Genomic DNA, 26,854 nt, shown 5'->3' with positions numbered 1-26,854 from the left:
TGCCAGGCTAGAACATTCTAGTCACAGAAGCTTGCAGGATTCAAGCTGTACAAAACTGTATTGTAAGTATCTGGAAACCACTCTGGCAAATAGCTCTTCCCATGACTTCTAATGGTTAGTAAGCCCAGGAAATCTGCATTCCCTAGTGGGTTTCATAGTAACAACCCTGGACTGAGAATCAGAAGCTAGCTTGAAGGCCCATTGTGTTTTCTGACTGTGTGGTCACAGACAAGTCATTTATCATCGCTCAGCTGGAAAGAAGGAATGATCAGCCTTGCTCTGCAGGACTCTTAGGAGACTAAAATACGTCTGTATATGTAATGTCATTGTGTAGCTTGCTAAGTACTGGGTAAATGCATGTATTAGCATTCTTCTCAGACACTGAGGGAGATGCAGTGGTGCAGTAACCCCTGCTCCCTCCCCCCCAAACAGTAGATGCAGAGAAAGAGAAAGAGAGAGAGAGAGAGAGAGAGAGAGAGAGAGAGAGAGAGAGAGAGAGGAGGGAGTGGGGGTGAAGTTCACTTACACACCTGAGATATTCATGAATTGGAGTAACTAGCTTCTAAGTCATATAGGAATGGCTAGGCTGGGCTCAACAAACAGCCCTCATGGCCATGTCTATGTCTGGAAAATGGAACTGTGAGGTAAGTCAGAGGGATTCTTTCCCCTTCAGGAAGAAAGGTCAATGAGAGAGAGCCTGACAACAGAGAACTGAGGCCCCACAGGGCAAGCATAGGAAACTGAACAGGTGGCTGGGAGCTGCTCCACAGGAAGTAGGACTTGCAGGTGATCAGAGGAGAGTCTGTCTAGGCTGGTAGGTTGGGAGATTTCTGGAGCACGAACACTGGAGCAATCCAGGGCCATGCCCAGAGCTGCCCTGACCCACCTGGCTCCCCACAGAGCCACAGGGCACCTTACAAAGCACACACTGGCCCCACATGGTGGAAGTATTATTTTTGTGAAATGGAGATAAAAGGCATCCTGGGGCAAAGATGTTACTTTGGCAGTTAGCTTAACCCAATACTTAACCTACCTATACCCCAAGCCCTATACTAGTTACCTAGCACAATTTACTACAACTTTATTTAATTGTGTTTTTAATTGCATGTCTGAGTATATGCACATAAGTGCAAGTGCTATCAGAAGCCAGTAGAGGGCGTCGGACCCCTGTAGCTGGAGTTACAGGTAGCTGGTGAACGGCCTAATGTGGGTGCTGGGAAACACGCTCTGGCCTTGTACGTGAGTAGTGCATGCTTTCGACTGCTAAGCCACCTTTCCAGCTCTATTTACTATACAGTCTTGCACAGACCTAAGCAGAAAATCAGAACTCCAGCTAGTTGTCACTCATTAACTTATTCATTATCTATGTGGAAGAACTCGTTGGAAGCAGCATGAGCAGTAACAGCACACGAGTAGAAAGCCCAAGGGTAGATGTTAGAACTAAGTTCATATAGAAAGAAAGAGAGCAGCCACTCCAGCTCAAGTGTCTAGACAAGGCAACCGTCTTGATGAAGAGGATTCCCTGCTCACAGAAGCAGAGGCAGGCTGTACCCTTGGGTTTACTCTAACTCAGGTGGTGACTGTCTTCTCCCTGTTGCCCGGGTCCGGCCTCACCCTCTCTCTGAGATTGTCGAACTTGAAAAGAACCTATGCAAAGGAAAAGAAGGAAAGGCAGGAAGGGTCAGCCGCTTAACATCCCTTACTTTCTGAGGGAAATGCTGGAGAGCCTTTGTGTGTGTGTGTGTGTGTGTGTGTGTGTGTGTGTGTGTGTGTGTTGAGGTGGATATAGAAAGACTTGAATTCCTTGTGGAAAACAGGTCTAACACTGTTGGACAGAAAGGTGAGTGTTTATGTTGCTTTCGCTCTGACTCAGTCCTTCCATAGAGGGCTCTGAGCAGAGAAGGTGCCAGCCTGTAAGAAGCTGGACTCCAAAGCAGGAGAAAGGAGGGATGTATGAAGAGACGTCTGTGATGTCATTCTTCTCACTCTTCTTCCATGAGTTCTTGGAGACTTTGCTTCTGTCAAGCCCTGCCACCAGTCTGTCAGGCATTCCTGTGTTTGCCACGCCTTTTGTGAGACCACCTTCCGGTTTTATGCTGGGAGACAGAACTTAACCTTCCTCTAACCCTCACCTATAAGACATGAAATTGCTCCTGTCAGTCAAAAGCAGACTTGACCTGGCTACATTTACATGTATCCTGTATTCTATTGCCTACTAGTCTTTGGCATTGGTCAAGCCTCTCTCATCTTACTTATTCACCTTTAAGAGCCAACTTGCATGGCTGGCAGCATGGCTCTGTGGGTAGAATGCTTGTGCAAACAAACATACAATTCTGAGTTCAGATTTCCAGGCCTGTAGCCCCAGCACGGGGCTCAGACACAGGTGGGTCCTGGCCACTTTCTGGTCAGGCAGTCTAGCTGAAACACTGAATTCCAGGTTTAGTGAGAGACTATCTCAGGAAATAAGGTAGAGGGGCCGGAGAGATGGCTCAGAAGGTTCAGAAGGTTCAGAAGTTAACAATCCATGCAGCTCTTGGGGATCTGATGCTCTCTTCTGGGAGTGTGTACACACACACACACACACACACACACACACACACACACACACACAAATAGCTAAGTTTTGGGATGACTTACCAGGTTTGTAAGATCAAACCCTAGCTGCTCACCACAATCTCCTATGGACAGATTAAAACACAGATTCCACCCATATCAGCGGACTCACGATAGCAGGGAGGGCCCAGGAAGACCTGGTATTATTTTAAGGCTTTGGTGGCAGCTGCCAAGCCTTGGTCTTGGGAATCTACCAACTCTACGAAGCCACAGGACAAGGACAACATATGTGCTGCTCACTGCCAGGTCCCAGTGCCATGTAATGCCAAGCACATGGAACAGTAATGAGTAGTTGTGACCTCATCTTGTAAGTCATTACCATGTCTGAGGCCACCGTCAACTGCCAAGGCCTACTAAGCTAGCCAAGAGAAGTATCTGACCTTGAGAGATCTCAAGAGCTGTGGGGCCCCTAACCTGGAGAGGTGGATCTCTTAGGGCAGCACGACCCAGCCATGCATCAGTGGGCAGCTTAACTCCTGAGCTTCAGCATTTTCTGTGGATGAGAGCATGGGGTTAAATGACCATCAGGGTCTGATGGGTCCTGGACCTTCCCGAATGGCCACCACTTACTGTGTGACTTTAGCCAGGTGACTCCTAAGCATGTTTTGTTGAGGTATCTGTAATCTCTCCCCTTCTGCCTACCACTATGGGGCTTGCAGCCCTGGGGGATGAGGCAGAAACTTACTGAAGATTTACACTCAAAGGCAAAACAAACAAAAAAGGTAAATAAAACAGAAGGAAGCAAAATAAAACCCATTGAGAAGATAGGAAAGCCAACTAATTGCCAGTTGGTGCACCCCTTTAATCCCAGCACATTGGAGGCAGAGGCAGGTGGATCTCTGAGGTCAATGCCAGCCTGGTCTACAGAGTGAGTTCCAAGACAGCCAGAACTACAGAAAGAAACCATATTGAAAAAACAATAACAACAAAGCTAGTTAACTAAGCCCACTTAGTTAATTAAAAATTGTCCATTTCAATATGAACCCAAGATACACATAGAATAATAAAGTCAAACAACCATTTTTCCTTCTTTTAAAATAACAAATTAATTGAGCTGTAATTTGTATACCATGAAATTAGCCCTCTTAAAGTACAGGGTTGAATGACTTATAGAATTATATATTCAATTATATATTATATATTCAATTGTCAGATCATCCACCATGATCCATTAGGCTTCATTCCTACTGGAGATGCAGAGATGGATCAATATATGGAAATCTATCAATGTAATCCACTATGTAAATACCACATGATATGATCATCTCTTTAGATGCTAAAAACTCTTTGACAAAATCTAACATGCCTTCATGATAAAAGTCTTGGAGATATCTGGGATATAAAGAACATACTTAAACACAATAAAGGTAATATATAGCAAGCCAAGCCAACATCAAATTAAATAAAGAGAAACCTAAAGCAACTTCACTAAAATCAGAAACAAGGTAAGGATGCCCACTATCTATTCGATAACTAAAGTTCTAACCAGAGCAATAAGACAGCTAAAGGAGATAAAAGGGATGCAAACTAGAAAGGAAGAAGTCAAAGTATGCCGGGCAGTGGTAGCGCACGCCTTTAATCCCAGCACTTGGGAGGCAGAGGCAGGCGGATTTCTGAATTCGAGGCCAGCCTGGTCTACAGAGTGAGTTCCAGGACAGCCAGGGCTACACAGAGAAACCTTGTCTTGAAAAACCAAATATAGGGCTGGTGAGATGGCTCAGTGGTTAAGAGCATTGACTGCTCTTCCAGAGGTCATGAGTTCAAATCCCAGCAACCACATGGTGGCTCACAACCATCCATAATGAGATCTGATGCCCTCATATGGGTGTCTGAAGACAGCTACAGCGTACTTACATAAAATAAATAAATAAATTCTTAAAAAAAAGAAAAAGAAAAACCAAATACACACACACACACACACACACTTTTTTTTTTTAAAAAGCTGTTAATAGGACAAAATGGCAGCTTACAGAATGGGAAAAGATATTCACCAATCCCACATCTGACAAAAGGATGATATCCAAAATATATAAAGGACTCAAGAAACTAAGCATTGAAAAACCAAATAATCCAATTAAAAAGTGGGTTACAGATTTAAACAGAATTCTCAACAAAGGAATCTCAAAGAACCACTTAGAGAAATGATCAACATCTTAAGCCATCAGGGAAATGCACTAAGATTCCATCTTACACCTGTCAGAATGGCTAAGACCAAAACCACAAGTGACAGCTCACGCTGGCAGTGGTGTAGAGCAAGGGAACACTCCTCCATTTCTGATGGGAGTGCAAACTCGTACAGACACTTTGGAAATCAATAGGGTGGGTTCTCAGAAAATTGGGAATCAAATTACCTCAAGCCCCTGTTCTACCACTCCTGGGCATATAGCCAAAGGACACCTGCCCAACCATGTTCATAGCAGCTTTATTCATTGTGTGACAGCCAGGAACTGGAAATAACCTAGATGTCCCTCAAAAATGGATGAAAAAAATGTGGTACATTTACACTATGGGATATTACTTGGTGGTTAAAAGAAACGACATCATGAAATTTGCAGTCAAGGCCTGCTCTTTTCTGAAGAGAAAGTGAGAAGGAGTGGATTGGGGGACAGGGAAGAGGGAAGGACTGGGAGGAGAGAAGGGAGGGGAAACTGCAGCTGGAATGTAGAAAAAAAAGAAAAAGAAAATATTGCATTGTCAATCACTATCTAATCCCAAGGTCTCATTATGCAGCCCTGGCTGGCCTAAAACTTGCTATATAGATTGGTGTGGCTTTGAACTCACAGAAACCAGCCTGTCTCTGTCTTCCGAGTGCTGGGATTAAAGGCATGTGCCACCACACTTGACCTAATTCTGGAATGTTTTTGACCTGGTTGAGAGAAGGGTCCTCTAAGTTAAAGGTAGGCCTTCAAGCTGTGGTGTATCAGGAGCTATCATAACCTTCGGAAAGTGAGATCATGTCGCTGGCCAGACCTTTTTGAGCAAGTGCGGCCTCATCTGAAAGTGAGACCTAGCAGAAGGAAGGCAGGCAAAGCTTTGGGAGGGAGACCAAGACTAGAACCTCTTCCTGCTTTTCCCTCTGCTTCCTGCCAACCACGAGCACACCTGTTCCCACTGCACTCTGTTGCACTCTGCAGCAACAGGCATGATACCACCAGTGTAGGCAACACTCACTATGAACCATACCATCACCACCACCACCTCCTCCTTTGTCTTCCTTTTATTTTTTTTGAGACAGGGTTTCTCTGTGTGGCCCTAGCTGTCTTACAACTTACTCTGTAGACCAGGCTGATCCTGAACTCAAGAGATTTGCCTGCCTCTGCCTCTGCCTCTGCGCCTCCGCCTCAAGTGCTGGGCATCAATCACCACTGCCCAACCCTGGATCCACACTTCTGAAGGCAGGAGCCAAAATAAACTTTTCTTCCTTTCAAGTTGATCCTCTCAGTTATTTTAGTGACAGGAAGCTGGCTTACAGTTGTCACTATCCTTGAAAAAAACGACGTTTATTAACAACTACACTTCTTTACTTTAGAGCCAATAATCCACTTTGTCCCAGGAGAAATGTGTTTTCCTGGACACTGCAGAATAATGGAATCATACAATATTCTGCCTTTTCTGTCTGCTTCTTTCACTTATGTTTTCAAGGCCTGCTCATGTTGTATGAGCTTAATTTTTTTACATAGCAAGCACACTGTATTGTGGGGCATGTCACGTTTACTTTAGCCCCCAGTTGATAGACATGTGGGCTTTCTCCGTTTGTTTCTAGTTACTTATTGAGATAATGAGATAGTTCAAGTTGGCCTTGAATTCCCAGGCTGAAGCAGTCCTCCTGTCTCAGCCTCTTGGGTAGATGAAACTAGAGACATGAGCCACTACATCTGCTTTTCTCTGATCTTAACAGTTCCTAGGAACACGTGAGTGATGGTTTTCCATGTGACTATAGGTTTAAATACTCTTGCTTGTGTAACCGTGAGTGATCTTACAGTGATCTTGTAGCTCTGAGAAGCTGCCTAAACTTTCAGTTGGAAAACCAATCTCTCCCTCCCTCCTCCTCTGCTCTCCCCCCTCCCGCTTCTCCCTTTTCTCTTTCTTTGGTGAGATCTCATACCCAGGGTCTCCCAAATGCCTGGCAGCTGCTCTACCTCTGTGACTCAGTCTCTGTGGCCCACCCTCTTGATCTTAGTTATCCCAGTAGATAAAAATGGTATCTTATTGGGGAGTTAACTTGCAATTATCAATAATGTTTACCATCTTTTTATGCGTATGTTGGTTATTTATAAGTCTTCTTCCAACAAGTGCCTATTCATATCCTTTGCCAATTTTAAAATTTAGTGCATTAACCCTAATTAGTTCTGTGTTGTGTAGGTATTGTAATGTTGGAGGCTTGGTTTGGGACAACTCAATGCTCTCAGACAGATTTTATCCTAATATGAGCTTTAATTTTTCACTTTCAAAATATTTATGTTGGAGGCCTGGGGAAATGGCTCAGTTGGTAAACAATCTGCCTGACAAGCATGAGGATGTGAGTTCAAACCACAGATCTCACACGAGGTGTGCATGGTGGTGTGCGCAGAGCCAGGGGGTGAGCACACCCACACTTGCAGTGGTGTAGGTAATATACACAAAGTTACACAGGCAAGAGTATTTAAGCCTACAGTCACACAGGAAACTGTCTCTCAAGTGTTGCTAGGATATATTCAGAACCGAGAAAAGCAGATGTAGTGGCTAGAGTCTCAGCTACCCAAGAGACTGAGGCAGGAGTTTCCTGGGACTTACTGGCCAGCTCCCTTTGCAAAAATGGTAATCTCCAGGCTGGTGACCCTGTCTCGAAAGAGGTGGACAGCATTCCTGAAGATGATAGTGGCACTGTCCTCTGGCCTACATACAATGGGTTGGAAATGTAACTCAGTTTCTGAGTGTGTGCCTAGTATGTGAGGCTGTGGAAACTAAGCACTCCTGAGAGAGAAATTATATATATATATATATATATATATATATATATATATATATATATATAACCATTTATAGAATATTATGTTTATATACACTTTTTCTTATTTTTGAGACTTTAGAGTTTTGAAAAAGCAGTTATTGACACATCTTGCTTTTTCTCTTCATCATCTTCTTTCTTAAGATTTATTATTTTTAATTCTTTCTCCCCACTCTGTGTGAGTGTGTGTGTGTGTGCAGTGACACTGAAGACCAGAAGATAGTGTTGGAGTTACCCAACATGGGTGTTAGTCACTCAGGTCACAGCAAGAGCACCACAGGCTCCTAACCACCGAGCCATCTTTTCAGCCCTCTTCCGGGTTTCATGGTACTTCACACTCTTAGTCATCTTGTTTCATAAACTTGAGCCTATTCTCAGGGGTCTTTCTGCTTTGCTTGTTTCAAAAAGGGAATGTCTTTATTGTTGGGCTGTGGAAGTTGCTCATATATTCGAGACAATATGTCAGTAGTCTCTTGTCAGTCTGTGAATACTTCCTTCCATTCCAAGAGCTGCTGTTCAACTTTCTGTGGTATCCTCTGAAGCACAGAAGTGTTAGGCTTTGATGAAGTCAACTTTATAAATTTTAGCTCTTTGCATCTGTGTACCCAAGAAACTATTGTTTAGTCTAAGCCTACAAAGACAGAGCCCAGTACTTTCTTTTAAAAGTTTTAGCCCATCAGTGGTAGTGTACACCTTTGATCCCAGAACTACAATGTAATAATATAACCTGGAGGATGGATGAGTCCTTTGACAGTTATGTGCATGTCCAATCTTCCCTCCCATCCTCTGGGTTATTTTTAAAAGTCATAATGATATCTTTTTTAATGAACAGAATTTCTTATTTATACAGCTTTGATGTCCTGTAAGAATTTTCCCACATCCTTAAGTTATATAGATATCTATTAATATATTATTATCTCAGTACTTTTGTTACTTCCCTTTTACATTTAGGTTTATATTCTACCTAGAACTTTGTGTTTGATGTATGTAGTGGTTATCTATTAAAAATGATATCAAGAGCCAGGCATTACTGTACATGCCTATATCCCCAGCATTTTGGAGCCTGAGGGAAGAGAAGCACATGTTCGAAGCTTGCCTGAAACATGCAGTGAGAACCTGGCTAAAACAAGAATAAGAAATAACTCTTGGGGCTGGAGAGATGGCTCAGTGGTTAAGAGCACTGGCTGCTCTTCCGGAGGACCTGAGTTCAATTCCCAGCACCCACATGGCAGCTCACAACTGTCTGTAACTCCAGTTCCAGGGATCCGAAACCTCCACACAGACATACATGCAGTCAAATCATCAATATACACAAAATAAAAACAAATAAATTTAAAAAAAAACCTTTTTCTTGTAAGTGGTCTGAGTGGACCTATGAAATGGTTTGCTGCCTTCCTGCCCTATAAAACACCACAAAAGCATACTACGAGGCATATATCTTCATGATTATTTCAAAAATACCTATAAAACTGTCTGGGCCAGAGGTGGAGGCAGAAGCAGGTGAATCTTTGTGAGTTTGTGGCTAGCAGCCTGTCTATACATTAAGTTCCAGGCCAGCCAGAAACACATAGTGAGATTCTGTCTAAAACATCATCATCATCATCATCACCATCATCATCATCATCATCATCATCATCATCAACAACAACAACAACAACAAAAAGCATCTGGGCATAGTGTTACATGCCTTTAGTCCCTCAATTGAAGGCAGAAGCACACAGATCTCTAAGAGTTTTAGGCCAGCCAGGGCTACATAGCAAGATCCCCATCACAAACAGAAAAACTGCCCAGGCCACCAAGTGCATGTGTATCTGAAAAACCACCAAGTATCTAAAAGGTGTCACTCTGAAGAAGCAGTATGTGCCATGTGTGTAATGCCAGGGTTGCAAGGTATGCCCAGAACCAACAGTGGGGCTGGATGCAAGGTCAAAGCCCATGGAGAATGCTGACGTTTTGCCGAACAAGATTTCAGAGGAAGAGTGTAATGCCGAGCTAAGAGGTTTAAGCAGAGATATTTCCAGCCATTGAACAGACCCAGGTGAACAAAACACTGAAGAGAAGAGACTTCCTTTTGGACCTCGGAGGAATCCATACAAGTGCAAATGCCTTATAGAAACACAACAAGTAAATCTTTATAATATATATATATATATAAATAAATAAATAAATAAATATATATATATATATATATATATATATATATATATATGAGACAGACAGACAGACAGAGACACAAAGAAAAAATGTCCTATAAAAAACTGAAGAAACAAAAACTTACAGCACAAGAATAAATCCAGCGTGAAATAAATACAAATAAAAATAAAGATAACAAACCTCAATCATGCTAGTATAGCCTTGGTGTAGAGACTGCCTTGGGGAGCCTATATTATCAAGCCTTAACTTCTATGTTTAAGTTTGCTAACATTTTACTTCACTGAGGTCTTCACATATCCATATTTGGAAAACAAGTTTTGGGGGTGGAGAGATGGCTCTGGGGTTACCAGCATGCTGTTCTTGCAGAGAACCCCAGTCTGGTTTCTAGCATCATGTTGGGGGGTGTTCACAATTGCCAATCTCAGGCTCCAGGGGGTCTGCCATCCTCTTTTGGACTCTGGGCACCTGCATCCACTGTATACATATCCATACATAGAAACATACATTTATACATCATTAAAAAAAATCATTTGTGCCTGGGCGGTGGTGACGCATGCCTTTAATCCCAGCACTTGGGAGGCAGAGGCAGGCGGATTTCTGAGTTTGAGGCCAGCCTGGTCTACAGAGTGAGTTCCAGGACAGCCAGGACTACACTAGAAACCCTGTCTCGAAAAAAAAAAAAAAAAAAGCATTTGTGGGCCAGGCACATGCCTTTAATCCCAGCACTCGGGAGGCAGAGACAGGTAGAAGTTCTAGGCTAGCCTGAGCTACAAAGTGGGTTTCAGGATAGTCAGGGCCTTTACATAGAGAAACCATCTTAAAACAACAACAACAAACAAACAAAGTGAATCCAGGTGGCACACACCTTTAATATCAGTACTCTGGAGCCAGAGGCAGGTGGATCTTTGTAAGTTCTGGGTTAGCCTAGTCTGCTAAAGCAGAAAAAATGTTTACTTAAGTCCAGCCTGGTCTATATAGTAAACTCCAAATCAGTGTGGGCTACACAGTAAGACTGTCTTCAGGTCCCCAGGTCTGACTATTCATTCTTTTTCTTTTCTGTACTTTTGTGTTGCCCTAACAGATACAGTTTAAAGGAGGAATTACTTATTTTGGCTCACAGTCTGGGAAAGCCCAGCCTACAGTTGCTTGGTTCCGCATATTGCAGCAGAATTTTATGATAGTGAAAGCCTTTGGCCCAGGATGATGTTCCACATCTAGGGGTTTCTATTGTGGTGAAGAGATACCATGACCATGACAACTCTTATAAAGGAAAGCATTTAATGGGGGCTGGCTTTAGAGTTCAGAGGTTTGCCATCATCATCATGGCAGGAAGCATGCTACACATGGGCAGACACAGTGCTACAGAGACACTGGGCCTGGCTTGAGCTTCTGAAACCTCAAAGCCCAACCCTTGTGACACACTTCCTCTACCAAGGCCACACAACCTAATCCTTTCAAATAGTGCCACTCCCTATGAGTCTATGGGGGCCATTTTCATTCAAAGCACCACAGATCGTGTACAAAGAGTAACCCCTAGTGATTTACCCTACAATTAGGCCCTACCTCCCAAAGTTCTCAGAAACTTTCAAAATAGCAAAACTAGCTGGGGACTAAGATAGCAAAACATAAGCTTATGGGGTGGGGGGCTGTAACTTTAATTTTTTAAAAGCCTACTTCTAATGATGGTTCTTAAATTCGTTAACCTCCCTTCTAGCCCACCACCCACCTGAGGCAGTGGGAAAGAGGACCTGTTTAGAAACATTTCTTTGGAGTAAACAACACAGTCCCATCTATCTGTCTTGTTAGCAGTCACAGGTCGATCCACTTGCAAATACTTCACGAATGTATCAACAATCCTGTTTGGTGGTCAGGATGGTAAACATGAATCAGCAGCAGTGGCACCACCTAGCAGAGATATCCAGGCCTCAGCGGGATTGGCCTGAGTCAGCAGGAGAGATTCGGACCAGCAGGGACGCCAGAGGGTGCCGTGCCTCTCTCAGCAAATCGAAGATCAGCAAAAATGTAAGTGGGAGAAGGTTGCAGAGCTAGCTCTGTAAGCAAGCCCCTGACAATCCGTTGAGTCCTATTTCTACTCCCTCCAAACATCATGTGTCCTCCACAGGTCTTGCCTCAGCACCTGAGTGTGACTTACAAAACTCCACGTGAGTCTATCTTGGCTGACATCACTTTGCCAATTGGCTCAGTCTACAGAACTGACAAGAAGACAAGAAGCCACAGCACACTACCAGAAGATTTTAAGGTTTATTTACTTGTTTTTATGTGAGTACACTGTTACTCTCTTCAGACACACTAGAAGAGGGCACTGGATCCCATTACAGATGTTTGTGAGCCACCATGTGGTTGCTGGGAATTGAACTCAGGACCTCTGGGAGAACAGTCAGTGCTCTTAACTACTGAGCCATCTCTCCAGCCCCATCAGATTTTTGATGCACTTCTCTCTATGGAGCCCTGACAAATGAAGCTCAATTATGCAATGTAAGGCGGACCAATACATGTGTGTCGTTGGGGAAAAATCCTTCATCACGTATGTAGGGGGAGATATTTAGAAAACGGCGCCTGGCTGGGCTTGTTTCCCAGCAGCTGCCATGTTCCCGCTGCTCCTCTGTTCTGACCAGGGCTCTGGCTAGCTAGATGCGCAGGTCCTGGCACCCATAAGACGGCAGCATGGGGGGATGGCTCTGTCAATCCCCCACACTGCATCCACAAAGCTCAGCTGAACCCCAGACAGTATCTGCCATCCTCGCAGTACCTGGGTAGAAATGAGACTCCTAAAGCTTAATGATTATTTAAAGGATTTATATATTTAGAAATGCTCAACTAACAAGATGCCCACACAATTAGAGTTGCTACCCAATAGCTAACCTTTTGATAGAAGTTGCTACCCAGGACAGCTTTCGACCCATCCATGGCTCTCCATGGTCCATAGCCTCCTTCTTCTCCTCCCCTACCTCTCTTCTCCCAGCTCCACCTCCTCTTCTACTGCCTAACCACCGAGCGGCACTGAATACAATGTAGCAGAATAAGTATCCTGCTACACATGCATTCTTTCACCCGTGTCTACTTCAGCTAAGTGTTCCTTCATGAGTCTGCCTCAGTCTTTCACCTGGTGTCTGCTTCAGGAAAACACTTCTCCCCATATTTGCCTCAGCAAAACACCATCCAACACAACTGACTTTCCAAAGAACCCTTAAATTTCCACTTCAGGGGCATTTCCCATTCCTCTTCAGTGTGCCAGTATTTCCGACCAATCCCATAAACCAGGTGTCTCCGGTTGGCAAACTTGCATGTTGATTTCAGGTAACTGTTGCTGTTGTTTGGTCTTCTGAGGCAGGTCTTACAGACTAGGCTAGCTTAAAACCGGTTTGATGACCTCAGTCATGATCTCTTCTGCTGGATCTCCCCCTTGTGTTGGATTACAGCCTGTGCCATTACTCCCAGTTTACAGACACAATTTTGAACAGAAATTATATTTTCTTTTTCTGCTATTTGTACTTAGACCCCTTAAGGCACTCTAAAGTGGCCTGGGCATGGTTGATCTTGTGGGGCGGCAGGCCTGGCAGGGTCTATCAGAAGACCTGTCTGGCAGAGTCTATCAGAAGACCTCCTGGGAACATGGCACTGGTAAGGACCATAGGATGGGGAGTGTGCATATATGCTTTTAAAATATAATGTCCTTATAATGTATGACTGTCTCCTGCCAGCGAAGCTGTACCTGTTTGGCCGCTCTAACCTCAAGGCAGCTTAGAAGTAACAGTCACTGAACGACATTAACTGCCCTCTGTCTCCACCTTGGTTGCTGCCTCAGAAAATTAGTCTTATGTTTTAAGATTCTTTCTTTTCTTCCTCTACTGTTCCAGAGAAACCCTTAGTACAATGTTGAGAATTTGTGATAACAGGTATGCTTGCCTCCAACTTTATGGAAAAAGCTTTCATTTATTATTACAGAGGTGATTCTGGGGTTTCTCCCTTTCTTGTGTTTGTTTGTTTTTTTGGCATGGGGACAGTGTCTTACTATGCAGTTCTGAAACTTGTCATATAGACTAGATTGCCCTCAAACTTGCAAGAATCTTCCTTCCCCTGCTTCTCAAGTGCTGTGATTATGGGTGTGCTACAACATGTGCTGCCTGCCTGCCTCCCTCCCTCCGTTCTTGAGCTACTCCGTGCCCAGAGTAGCTCTTCGAGCCTCTTTCATGCTGGGATTAACAGGTGCATGTCATGATGCTCAGCTATTCATTTGCTTTTGCTTTTTTATTCACTACCTTATTTTACCTCCTCTCTCCTTTAAATTTTGAGATTGGTTCTTCTCTACATAGCCCCAGCTGACTTGTAACTCATTATGTAGACCAGGCTGACCTTGAACAGGAGACCCACCTGTCTCTGCCTCAAAAGTGCTGGGGTTAAAGGCTTTCTCCACCACACCAGGCCTTTTTTTACCCCATATTTTGTGAGACAAGATCTTATTTTGCCATCCAGTCTATTCTGGACTCACTACACAGTGAGTTCTGGGACTGCCAGGGCTATACAGAGGAAACCCTGTTTCAGAAAAAAAAAATATAAAAAATTCACAGGCAGGCAAGGTGTCAATCTTGGCAGCTCCCTGGAGGAGAATGAAGAATAAAATGAACCATGCTATTTGAGTTACTACCATGGAAACCTGACACATCACAGACCATCAGCCACATGACTGGGAGGGAAGTTTAAAGAAAGAGTAAGGATCCCAAAGCATCAGGCAGGACTGTGCCTTTCTGAGTTAGGACTGAACAAACCTCATGGTAACCCCATGACGGCTTGTAGGGACTACGAGATGGGGCAGGGATTCTGGGAAGGAGAAGTACATGTCTCATTTAGAAGGAATAATTATTCTGCCTATGTCTTTTAGCTAGGTGATTGAGTTCCCCAACTAGAATGTTAGGTCTCTACCTAGGACAGAGGTTTTTTTTTTTTTTTTAATTTTAACTTTAACTTTACGTATATGAGTCCTCTATCTGCATGTACACAGGCACACTAGGAGAGGGCATCAGATCATATTATAGTCAGTTGTGAGTCACCATGTGGTTGCTGGGAATCAAACTCAGGACCTCCGGAAGAATAGACAGTGCTCTTAACCTCTGAGCCATCTCCTCAACCCCTAGAGGTTCTATTTTACTGACTGCTAAGTTTTCCTTTCATGGGCTCTTATTGCTGCTCTATCAGAACAAACGGTGATCACTTTTTTTTTTTTTTTTTGTTTTGTTTTTTTTTTTTTTTTTTTGTTTTTCGAGACAGGGTTTCTCTGTGTAGCCCTGGCTGTCCTGGAACTCACTCTGCAGACCAGGCTGGCCTCAAACTCAGAAATCCGCCTGCCTCTGCCTCCCAGGTGCTGGGATTAAAGGCGTACGCCACCACTGGCAGGCTTAAGATCAAATCTAAAAGCAGATCACATACTTCCAACATACAATGTCTCAGGATACATATTACTATTTCAAAAGCAAAGAAATGGAGCATAGTGTGGAAATACTGGACCAAAGCAAGACAGAAAACCAACTGGGCAAACTCAAATTGTACATCTTCATGCCTTATGTCAACGTGCTCTGTAGGTCTCTAGCTTCTTTCAGCTTTGTTGACTACAACACATGCAGTCTGCAACTTTCCTTGACAGGCTCTCAAGATACTGGCATCTCCAATATCCTGGGGTCTTCAACACAATCCAGGCTTCACACTCACACTTTCATGCAATGTTGTAGTTTTGAGTAAGAATGGCTCCCACAGGCTCATGCATTTGAATGCTTAGTTACCAGGGAACGGAACTCTTTGAATTGGCCTCTCTGGGACTCTATGCAGGGACGCCCTAGATGCTCACCTGGCCTCGGTGGCTTTCTTTAGCCACAGAGGGAGATCCCACAACCCTTTTCTTATATTCTTGATTCTAAACCAGAACCACATGGCCAGAGCTGCCGCTCTGCTGCTTGACTTGACCTAACCTGGCTGTCACATTTGCATTAGCTTTCCTGTGGTGGATGGTTTCCTTCCCTGCTGAAGGTTTTCTTGAATTCCTTTTTACAAGCTGGAAACTTACTTGGGTGGGTCCTGCCCGAGGTCATTATTCCTTTATTCCATCTAGTATCAAGCTTTCCTTTAAAGCCGTTTATTCCCTTAAGCCCTGGACTTGGACTCCATTACATTTTCTGGTGCTCCTTTTTCTCCTCAAACTGCACATTTTGTATTTCTTTGTCCAGCTTTTTCTTTATTATTACACACATTCGTAAGAGGGATAACACCACAGCCAATACTAGGCAGTCTTGAAATCTTTCTGCCGACTTCATTAGTCCAAAACACTTCAATTTAGCCTCAGGCAGGTTTTTAGGACAAGAACATAACACAGTCACATTCTTCACCAAAAGATCACAATTATGATCTATAGGCCACATGCTAATATTATTACTCTCTAAAACGTCCTGATTTGGGCCCCACAGCACAACTCATCCTCAGCACTGCCTTTCATGGTCCTACCAGGATGGCCCATTATGCCCTGTTTAGAGCATCCAACCACTTTTCTGGTCCAAAGTCCCAAAGCGCACATTCTACCATCAAGCAGCATGGTCAGGCAATACCCCATTCCCGGCACCAACTTCTGTCTCAGTCACTGTTCCACTGCTGCAAAGAGACACCATGACCAAGGCAGCAACTCCTATAAAGACAGCATTTTGTTCAAAGCTTGCTTACAGTTTCAGAGGTTTAGTTCATTATCATTATGCAGAGAACACGGAAGCACAAATACAGACATGGTGCTGGAGAAGTAGCTAAGAGCTCAATATTCTGATCTGCAGGCACACGATGGGGGAGGAGGAAGAGGAGAGGTGAGGACAGGCAAAGGAGAAGGAGGAGGAGAAACAGGAGGAGGGTGCCGGGCGGTGGTGGCGCACGCCTTTAATCCCAGCACTTGGGAGGCAGAGGCAGGCGGATTTCTGAGTTGGAGGCCAGCCTGGTCTACAGAGTGAGTTCCAGGATAGCCAGGGCTACACAGAGAAACCCTGTCTGGAAAAACCAAAAAAAAAAAAAAAAAAAAAAAAAAAGAAAAAAGAAAAGAAACAGGAGGAGAAAGAACAGGAGGAAGAGGAGAAAGACGGGCCTGGCAAGGGCCTTTGAAACCACAAAGCCCACCCCAAAGGCACACTTCCTTTAATGAGGTCTCTAATCCTTTCAGAGTTCCACTCCAAGGTAACTAAGCATCCACGTACGGGGTGGGGGCATCCTTCTTCAAACCACCACACTGTCATTCCCCCATCTTATTTCTCCATATGGATTACTACTCCATGCTTTGAGTGAGGAGACTGAACTTCAGGTACAGAAAACTAGGAGTGGATAAGTGAGGCTGGACACATAACGGAGAGGTGGAGAAGGGAGGTTTGGAAGAAAGAAACATGGCAAAGCTGAGGGGCCGGTGTGAGCTCTGTTCGGGAGCATCCCTGAGGCTCTGCCTATGCCTTCTCTTAGTTCTCGTGGCTGGAACCATTCCCTCTTTTAACAGTTACATACTGTTCCTTCTAATGATTAACTTCTAGATGAGACCTATGATACTGTGTGAAGAACAATGGACTCAGTCAGAACTGGTTTCTGTCTGAGCCTCAGCACCAAGGTGTTTGGGCTCTGGCATCCTTATGCATGCAACAAGGACTTTCCCCCACCCTTCCTAGACAGGGTTTCTCTGTGGGTATTCCTAGTTTTCCTAAACTCACTGAGTAGACCAGGCTACGTTGGAACAGCAGAGATCCACCTGTCTCTGCCTCCAGAGCACTGGGATTAAAGGTGTGGATCACCACCACCTGGCTAACGAGGACATTCTTTACCTTCCAGGAGGTGTACTGTAATTTTTTGAGCCGTCAGCAGTATAAAGCAGTGCATGTGACACATTAAAATTAAAATCTTTCACTATGTCTATGGACAGCTGTGTGCCTGACCAGATCTTGTGTATACCAAAATGCTATACAAGGGTAAATAACTAAGGCCACATGGTTAAGTAGCATAAACAGGGCAGAAATTCTACTTTGTCTTGCTCTAGAACCAGCAGTGTCCATCACGTGGACTGGAGAAAAAAAAAAATCAAAGTAGCAATTACAGGATGGTTGGTAGTCACAGGATGCTTAGGCACTTTCAGTGGCTTAACCCACTATTGATTGACTGGCACACGGTCTTACTGTGTAGTTCTAACTGGCCTGGAACTCTTAGATTGGGCTGGCCCACAACTTAGATGTTTGGCTCTGTCTTCTGAGACCTGGGACAAAAGGTGTGCATCACTGCCCAGCTTTGAACACTTGGTAGTTTAGGTGAAACCTGGAGCTGAGGGCCAAGTGTTCCTTGTCTGTCTCATGCTGCGCTCAGTAAATCTTCATTCCTAAGTTTTCATAGTATTCTCAGACGAACTTCCTAAACTAACGAAAACTGCTCTCCTGTGCAATCATTAATCTTGTATACCCGATTTAACGAACAACTGATACAGACTGGAGAAGAGGCTTCAGGTTTTGCCTCCTAAGAGGCATTCGATATCTTGAAAGGATCACAGAAAACTTTAAGAGGGAAACTGTACTGGTTCGGGGTGGGGTGGGGGTGGGGTACGCGGAGGAGGAAGAATTCCAGAAGTTGTGGTTCTGATACCCCAGATCACAAGAAATCTCTTTCTACAACAGGTGCATATCATCTTTCATTATATATACACAGACACACACACAACTCCCCAAATAAAAAATAAAAACCACATGAGTAACAGAAAGTAAGTGGGAATTTCCATACTTTGTGTAGTTAGTTGCACGATGGTAGTGCTGAGGAAAGAGTCTAGTCTCGAGTGATAAAAGATGCTGCAAAGTCACTTCCAGGATCCTACTATCAGGTTTCGATAGGGCTCTTACGTAACCGCCGGAAGCCGAGCATCTCTGGTTCCTCAGGGTACCTTTCTCTTACATATAACTGCGGCTGGAGGACGAGAAACAACAAGCCGCTCGCACACGCACAACCATTAGGGATCCGGGGGAAAAGAAGCCGGGTGCGCGTGCCCTTTCGCCCGGCTTCCCGAGCACGTGCTCTCTGGAACACGCCGCCCCGCCCCGGGGGGCCGGGCTCGCGGCCCAGCGCGCCAATAGGCGAGCGCCTTACAGCGCCGTGGCCCGACGACGTTAAGCGGCCCAATCGCTGGAGCCCGGCCGCCCGTTTCCCGGAGCCCCGCCCCACGCGCAGAGCCCCGCCCCCGCGGCCCCGCCCTCCGCCCCTCCCCCGCCGATCGGCGCCCAGCCTGCGAGACGGAGAAACTGGGGCAGAAGTGAAGATGGCGGCGGCGGCGCTGGCGGCGGCGGTTCGTCGCCAGTGACGCGCGCTGCGGGCTGCTATCCCTCCCCGCTCCCCGCGTCCGCCGCGTCCGCCCCGGCACCCCTCCACCCGCAGCCCGCCGCTAGCCGCGCTCCGGGCCGCCCTCGTCCGTGCGCGCCGTGGCCGGCCGAGCGGGCGGCGCGTTGATCCGCCCTCCCGCCCGCCGCGCCGGACCGCCGGGCCGCGGACACACGCTCGGCGGGGAGGCGGCGGTCCCTGCGCGTTCGCGGCCCTCCTTTTGGGGACCGGGAGGAGGAGGCGGTGGCGGCGGCCGTGGGATCCGGGGACGGGAAGGGGATCGGGGGGCCTGGCGACAGCGGGAGCGGCTCGTCCCCTGGAGCCGGGCGCGCAGGCGGTACCATGACGTCCATCCATTTCGTTGTCCACCCGCTGCCGGGCACCGAGGACCAGCTCAATGACAGGTAATGGGGCGGGGGAGGGGCGCCTCCCTCCTCCTTCCCCTCCCCCACGGCCGCGCCGGGGGCCCTACCGCCCCCTGTAGGCCCGGTGCGGGCCAAACTTGGGAGCCCCGGGCCGCGGGGCGGGGGCCGGCGCGGTGTGGACGCCGCTGTGGTGTAGACGGCCCGGCGCGCTGCCCCCTCCCCCTCCCGCGAGGAGCCTCGTTGAACTCGGCGGAGCCGGGGGCTCCGGGCCCAGGCCCGAGGAATCCATATTAGTCAAAGTTGAATTGAGACAGACAATGCGGATGGGGGATGGTGGAGGTGGAAAAGAGAGGGAAGAGGAGCGGCGGGTTCGGGGGCTCCCGCGAGTCGTGTCCCGGGGGCTGGGTTTCCCCGGAGAGGCGGGGGGGGGGGGGGTGTGGGGGGGGAGAGATTCCCGGCAGACCGCGGGTTGGGAGGGGGAGGAGGGAGGGAGCGCCATGATTATTGTTATTATTATTAGATTTGAGCCCCTGCAGTGAGGTTGACTGCTCCGGGAGGGGAATGTAGTCAGGCGGGGGTTGGGGGAAGTGGATTGGATTCCCTTCGCTTTCCTTCCTTCAAAATGGTACTGCCAAACTCCTGCTCCCGGGCCCCTGTGGTGAGAGCCTTTTTTGTTTCCATTTTTATTCTAATGATAGTGTTTTCTGGAGTTGTAATTTGACAGCTGAAAGCCGCGCGTGGAGTGTCAAAGGAAAATTCTTCGGTTTGCAGTTCATCATGCTTCTTTTCTTAACGCGCTGTGAATTTCTGGGTTGGGTTTGCTATGGGCAGAGGAGAAATTTTGATTTAAAATATTTGAAAAATCTCTTAAGGCTGTTTTGATTTGGATTCTTCCCCTTCGCTGTGCCACCGAGCCATACCAGTTTAGGACATTGAGTTGCAGGGCCACATGCTTACTGGGACCTAAGATAAAGCAGGAAAAAAAAAAAAGTCCCTGTACTGTTGCAAAACAGACTCGGAGGTTGAGGGAGGCCTCCATTAAAGCATGTCTTGAGATCTAGGACTCATATCTAATGATGGGCCAAATGTTTACAGGTCGGAAAGTGGTGCTTTTTAAGCTTCCTTCATCCCGCAAACATCGCTGCTGGCCCATATTTCTTTTACGTGTGGAAGGCCATGGTTTCTCAAGTTAAGAATCAAGGTGTAATTTTTGCTAAGTGACCGGGTGACTTAAGTTGCGTGACGCCCAGTTTGTCATGTGCTTCCCGGGGAGAGGAAGAGGCCTAACTTGCTAAGATACTGGCCTCTAATGTGTCAGTGTTATCTTTACCTTGGTCTGGGCTGGCAGCTTTTAGATCCTGGGCAGGCAGTTTCTGGCATGGGGTGAGGATTTGTCTAATCTTTACTGTAGCCTATTGTTTAAATACATGTTTCTAAAACTCAAAATGGGTTTTGAAAAGATTAACTACTTGGAGTTGTCTTATAGTTCATTAATGACCTTAAAGCTATTTAAACATTTTGTTATAGCATCTTTACTCTGTCTTGCTTTCATTAGAGATGTTTACAATTTCCACAGAAGGCTTTGGGGGGGGGGGTGTAAATCTTAGAATCAGATTAGTAGTGAGGAAAGCTCTACTGACATTTAGAGAAGTGTGTTGGTCATGTTTGAGTCATTTGCCTTGTAACTTAGAAATTTGCACCAGAGAAGTAGGGCATGCTTTTTGTGGTAGTCTTAACTGTATGTACCAAGAACTTTAAATAGCGTGTTTTATTGAGAGTGCATGCCACACTCCTTGTCTTTGTGTTTATTATTACTAATCTTCTGTTTATTACTTACTTATTTAGATAGGATCCTGGCTGGCCTAGAATTCACTGTTTCTGTCTGATGATGACCTTGCACTGCTTACCCTACAGCCTCTACCTCCCCAGTGCTGTGATTACAGCCTGAGCCACCACGCCCAGTTTACTTGTGGAATAGAACCCAGGGCCTCCTGCTTCTAGACAGATGCTCTACCAGCTGTCCTGTATCTCCTGTGTGTTGGATGTTTTGATACTTTGTAGTGTTTTTTTGTTTTTAAACTTCAGCTGTTTGAGAAATTTACACACAGGTTTTGTGTTTTTTTTTTTTTTTTTAAGCTGCCATTTCCCCAGTCCCAGCTTCTTCTAAAGTCCATGTACTGTATTAAAAATATTTAGGTATTTGTGACAAAAAGTCAAAAAGCTGCCCGTCAGAGTGCACACTTTGTGTGTGTGTGTGTGTGTGTGTGTGTGTATGTGTGTATGTGTATATCTATCTAGATATCTAGACAGTCTATTGCCCAGGCTGGTTTTGGATTCATAATCTTGCCTTAGCCTCCTGGTTGCTGGGATTGTGGATGTGTGCAACACCTGGGCTGAGTTCTTAACTTTGTTTTTATCTTATGTGTATATATGAATGCCTACCTGTATCCAGTACTACGTGTGCAGCTGGTGCAGGAGGAGGTCAGAATAGGGTATCCCTGTATTGGAGAGTAAATATTGTGAGTTGCTGGATGTGGGTAATGAAATGGACCCACAATCTCAGAAGGGTAGCAAGTGTTGTTAACTGCTGTGCCATCTTTCTAGGCCCCTGGCACGAGTGTTTTATGAAGGGAAAAGGTTAGTGACTTTTACTTACAATGTGATTGTTAAGGTGGCAGATGAACAAAACTATAGAAGTGCATTAGGTGAGACTTGAGAGACTGAGAGACCTATTACTGTTATGCTTAGCTGTATAGTGTGCATGGCCTCTTGACAGTATCCTAAATCCTGAGGTAGTCAGTTTGAGACTGAAGAGTCTGTTTTTACTTAAATGTTCTTCTGGAGATGGAATTTGGACCCTGATGGTGCATAGGGTAGCACTTTACCAACAGAGCCAGTCCCAGCCCCCAGGGAATTTATTAGTTCCTGTCAAAGCCCAAGGACTGAGGGAAAATCTGGAAGTGCCCTGCTACACCTTGGAGAATACCTGAGAAGTGAGATGTGATAGGCTGGTCTCCTCACAATGAGGTGAAGGGATTTACAGAATAAAACCAGAGATGGAACGTGAGCTACAGTTGAAATGTGCACGATGGGGAGTGGATGTCTCCTGACTTTAGTTTCTGTACTGTCTGGACCATTTCCCACTTTGGTTGGACTATTTGTACTGTCCTAGGCACCTCAGCCTTAGCACACACACCTGTCTTAGAGGTGTAATGTTTTACTCATTGCTAGAAATTTATTTGCCAGTTTACATATTTGGTGTAATATATAAGAAACAAGTTTTATTTAACATTTTAAAAACCATTTTAAGATATGTGTGTAGATGAGTGTGCCACACAGCACGGTGGTGGAGGTCAGAGGACAACCTGCTCTTAGACTTTGGCCCTGGGGATCAAACTTAAGTTGTCAGGCAAGGGTCTTTACTCAGCGAACCATCTTGCTGGTCCAACAAAAACTGTTTTTAAATGATTACATAGAAAACACTGTGTGCATATGTTTATGATACGTGTGTCCAAGTGTGAGTGCCACAGGATGTGTGTGGGGGTTCACAGGGGTCTGTTCTCTACTTGTGCTGTGGCTTCCAGGGATCAAAGTCATCAGGAGATCATATACTTGGTGAACCTCATCACCAGGCCCCCAACAAGATTTTATGCAGTCCATAATTATATTTGGCATGTACTTTCTTTGTGGTGAGTTGATTTCACCTTTAAAGAACAACATTATTGGAAGAGTCTTCAGTCAGCAGACTTGCTATTCACGAGTTTGACAACTTATGCCCAACACCTTTTTTTTTTCCCCCCTTGGTCAGAACTGACTTTCTTAATCTGTTCCTAGTGCTAGGCCTTTTTAAAAGGGATGTAGAGATGACATAACTCATTATCAGAATACTCCTTGGTTATAATACAAACCAGTTCTCGTTGTGCTTGGATTCCTGAGAGTGTTGTTTTTTGCTTTATAATGTGTTGTGCAATCTGTTGTGATCAGGCTTGTTGGTCATACCCCCGGGGTGGTTCTCTGATAGCTTCTCCCCTGTGCTGGAAGGCTATGAGATAGAAGAGGCAGGAATCTGAAACTGGTAGGCTGAGTACTGGCCTCAAGGTCAGGGAGGAACAGTTAGTTGATTTGAGATATTGAATGAGAAAAACACAAATATTAGAATGGGAGTCTGGAAAATATTACAAAGTGATAGCTACTTCTGATTGTTTTTATATGGCTGTGTGGTATTCATGCAAAAATGCAAGAACCCAACTCTTAGAGTGCCCTTTCCCCTTCGCCAGGGTGGGAGATTTGACCCTAGGAGCTTGGGAATGCAAGGTAAGTGCTGTACCCCTGATCTCCATCCCCAGGCCCTGAGGTGTTGCTAGTATTTAACAAAACAATATGGGCACCACATCTCCTGCCAGCAGTTCTGGGAGTGAGGCCCTGATCGCAGCAGGTTTGAGGCCAGCCTACTGGGTTCCAGGCTACTTGACTCAGTGAGACCCCCATCTTGAACAAACAAAACTCCAGACTCTTACTCATAAGCCTGTCATTGCAGCTGACAGCAATTTTACCTTTGAAGCCTGGCAGTATGTACAGACAATTTTTATTTCTACATGTGAGAGCTTAGCAGTGAGCCCCCATGCCTGCAGGCATGCAGAGTGCATGCTTCGCCTCTAACTTGGACATTGCTCCTGGCCTGTAGTGGCTCTAGGCCAGAGACTCTTAGACTCCCCTGTAAAGAACAAAACTGTGCCCCACATCCTGGACTCAAAATGTCAGCTATGCAAGGTGGAGAAACCTGGGCTGGGGTTATTTTCAGTACAGATTAGACTAAAGAACAGAAGTGACTTTCATGAAAAACCAGGTTCTTAAGTTAGTCTCAAAACATAATCATTGAAAGCTAGTTAAAATTGAAGTTGGTGAGTAGATATATTTCAGGTTCTCTGAAGACCCCAGTAGCTATTCTCATTCCATTTAGGACAATGCAGGTAAAATGGTCCATTGGAGCACTTGTGCCAAGAATTAGGGTTGGCTACATGTAACAAGCTAAGTGTAAACATTTTTAGGACTGTTGGGTTTTCTGTCTTTGTGCTCCTAGCAGGAGCCATAGGGATGGAAGAGTTATTACCCAGAGCTGGACCAAGGTGGGTGGTGGGTAAGGATTAAAACAGCCTGAAATGTCTTTAGTCTATGACCCAAATAACAACACCCTGAATAACAACACTCAAGTGTTAGGTTGTGAGTTATATTACAATGCTACATAATTCCCAGGAGATCTCACTGATTACAGAGATTCTTATCTTGAAATATTAGAAACCTTGTAATGGAAAGAAGTCATATGTAATAAATGGATTAAAGGCAGTTGCTTAAAGGGAAGATTGAAAACTGTAGAATAGTAAAACAAGAAGTCGAAAAGACAAATGGGCAGATTGGCTTACAACTCAAGAAGTTTGTTACTGAATCATAGGCAGTGACACACTAGTGAAGGAAATGTGCTGGCAGGGCCTGCAGGGGTGCTTTGGGCGTGAGCAGGTGGGGTGGGAGGGTTTTCTTAACAGTTACTGTTATTTATGGACTAGGCTCTAAAGGGGAACGCAGTGACTAGAGAGACGATTCCCCCACCCCCCTTTTTTTGAGACAAGGTCTTACTATACAGCCTTGGCTGGCTTAACTCACAGAGATCCCCCTGCCTCTGTCTTCTGAGTCATTGGATTAGCCTCCTGTGGGGTCTCTAAGTACCCTGTTTTGAGACAGAGTATCAGTATGTATGACTTTCAGGCTAGCCTTTAACATTTTATACTTTTGCTTCTGTCTCTGGAGTGTTTCAGTCTCAAACTCACTTTGTAGCTAAGAATGACCTTGCATTTATTTCCTCTAGCCTCCTCCCAAGAGATTTATAGGCTTAAGCTACGACACCTAGTTTTCCTTGTGCAAGCCCAGGGTTTTCTTGTGTATCTGGGCAAGGAGTCTTCCAAATGAGCTGCCTCCTAGGCCTCTCTGTCTTTCAAGCATGTCCCAGCTTTTTGACATTTCAATATGACATATGTGACAGGCATCTATGAAGCTCTCACCCTTGAAAACTGCAATCAAGTTACCAAAAACAGTGGACAAAGAGTTGACTCAGTGACTAAGAAAAACATGTCCTGCCTGCCTTTGCAGAGGACCTGAGCTCCTAGCACTTATGCAGGGTCTTAGTCCAGCTCCAGAGGAATTCAACTCCCCTGGCCTTTGAGGGCAGCTGTCCCCCACACCGACATAACATGGTTTTTAAAAATAATACATCTTTAAAAAGTTTAGTTTTATGTTGGACCTCATTCTTAGCTATCCCCCCTCCCTCCCTCCCTCCCCCGCCCCCCACAGCAGTTTTATGTTGCAGCAGGTTGTACTTTGTATTCTTTTCCTCAGTACATTGTATGTCTGAGAAGAAAAATGGCAGTTACTGTGCGCCCATGCTTGTTTGCTACATGTCTTGCCATTCTGATCTTAGAGAAATAACCTTCCCTTGGCTTGCTCTGATTATGAATTGTTGATTGTGTCTTTTATTAGCAGGTTTTAAAAATTTCCCCTGAATATTAGTAATTTAAAAGCCTTTTGGAAAATTTCAACATGTACAGAGGTAGAGAAAAATAGTAAAATGAACACTATGTACTCATCACCAGTCCCAGTGTTATAATTCAGAGCCATCTCATCTCAGTCCTGGCCCTGCTGGGTTCTCTTTGTCCATTAAAAAAAAAGAAGTAAGTAAGTAACCCTATAGTTATTTGTCTGTCTCTCTCTTTCTGTCTCTCTGTCTCTGTCTCTGTCTTTGTCTCTGTCTCTGTCTCTCTCTCTCTCTCTCTCTCTCTCACACACACAAGAGTCTACAGTCTGTTCAGATTTTTCTGTTCTCTTTATGATTGATAACTTTCTCTTAATAAAGTCAGTTGGGTCTTAATATGTTAGAAATAAGCTGACATTTTTTGTTAAATTTAAACTTTTATTATTTCCCTGCTTGTATGTCTGTGCACCACATAAGTGGATTCTCTGGCCCATTGTATGGACCATGTGGTTGCTGGGGACTGAACAGCACAAGAGCAACAAGGAGCCACCCAATTTCCCCAGGGTTTCTCTGTGTAGCCCCTGGCTGTCCTAGAGCTCACTCTGCAGACCAGGTTGGCCTCGCCTCTGCTGGGATTAAAGGTGTGTGCTACCACTGACCAGTAGAAATTATTTCTTTAATAAGATATTTCATATTATAATCTTGTTGGTATATTAGTAATAAAACGCCTTCCAAGTATGGTAAGGCCTCAGATAGTTCTCTGCAGTATTTGCATTCTTGCTATGATTGATAATAAAGAACTAGCATTTATTGATGTTTTACTTGTGAGTACAATTCATC

General features: G+C 45.1%; 1 protein-coding gene and 1 long non-coding RNA gene across 7 annotated transcripts in view; one reads left to right on the top strand and one right to left on the bottom strand.

Moving 5' to 3' along the window:
* LOC143434055 (uncharacterized) overlaps positions 1-18,924 on the bottom strand; it is a 36,489-nt gene extending 17,565 nt beyond the window's left edge. The window contains exon 1 of the long non-coding RNA XR_013103235.1: positions 18,542-18,924. This is a non-coding gene — a long non-coding RNA (uncharacterized LOC143434055). The remainder of the gene's footprint in view (positions 1-18,541) is intronic.
* A 369-nt stretch (positions 18,925-19,293) lies between these two features.
* Positions 19,294-26,854, top strand: part of Ubr5 (ubiquitin protein ligase E3 component n-recognin 5) — a 102,670-nt gene continuing 95,109 nt past the window's right edge. For 4 of the 6 annotated variants that reach the window (XM_034516929.2, XM_034516928.2, XM_076911281.1 and 1 more), the window contains exon 1: positions 19,348-19,533. In XM_034516929.2, the coding sequence (XP_034372820.1) occupies positions 19,472-19,533 (62 nt within the window). In that variant the 5' untranslated portion in view covers positions 19,348-19,471. Of the gene's footprint in view, positions 19,534-26,854 lie in introns of all 6 variants that reach the window. The other 2 variants (XM_034516931.2, XM_034516927.2) reach the window with 2 other exon arrangements.

The sequence above is a fragment of the Arvicanthis niloticus genome, chromosome 13 (assembly GCF_011762505.2).
Source record: "Arvicanthis niloticus isolate mArvNil1 chromosome 13, mArvNil1.pat.X, whole genome shotgun sequence".
Lineage (NCBI taxonomy): Eukaryota > Metazoa > Chordata > Mammalia > Rodentia > Muridae > Arvicanthis > Arvicanthis niloticus.
The sequence above is the reverse complement of the archived record's forward strand: the minus strand, read 5'-3'. Positions and strand labels throughout refer to the sequence as shown.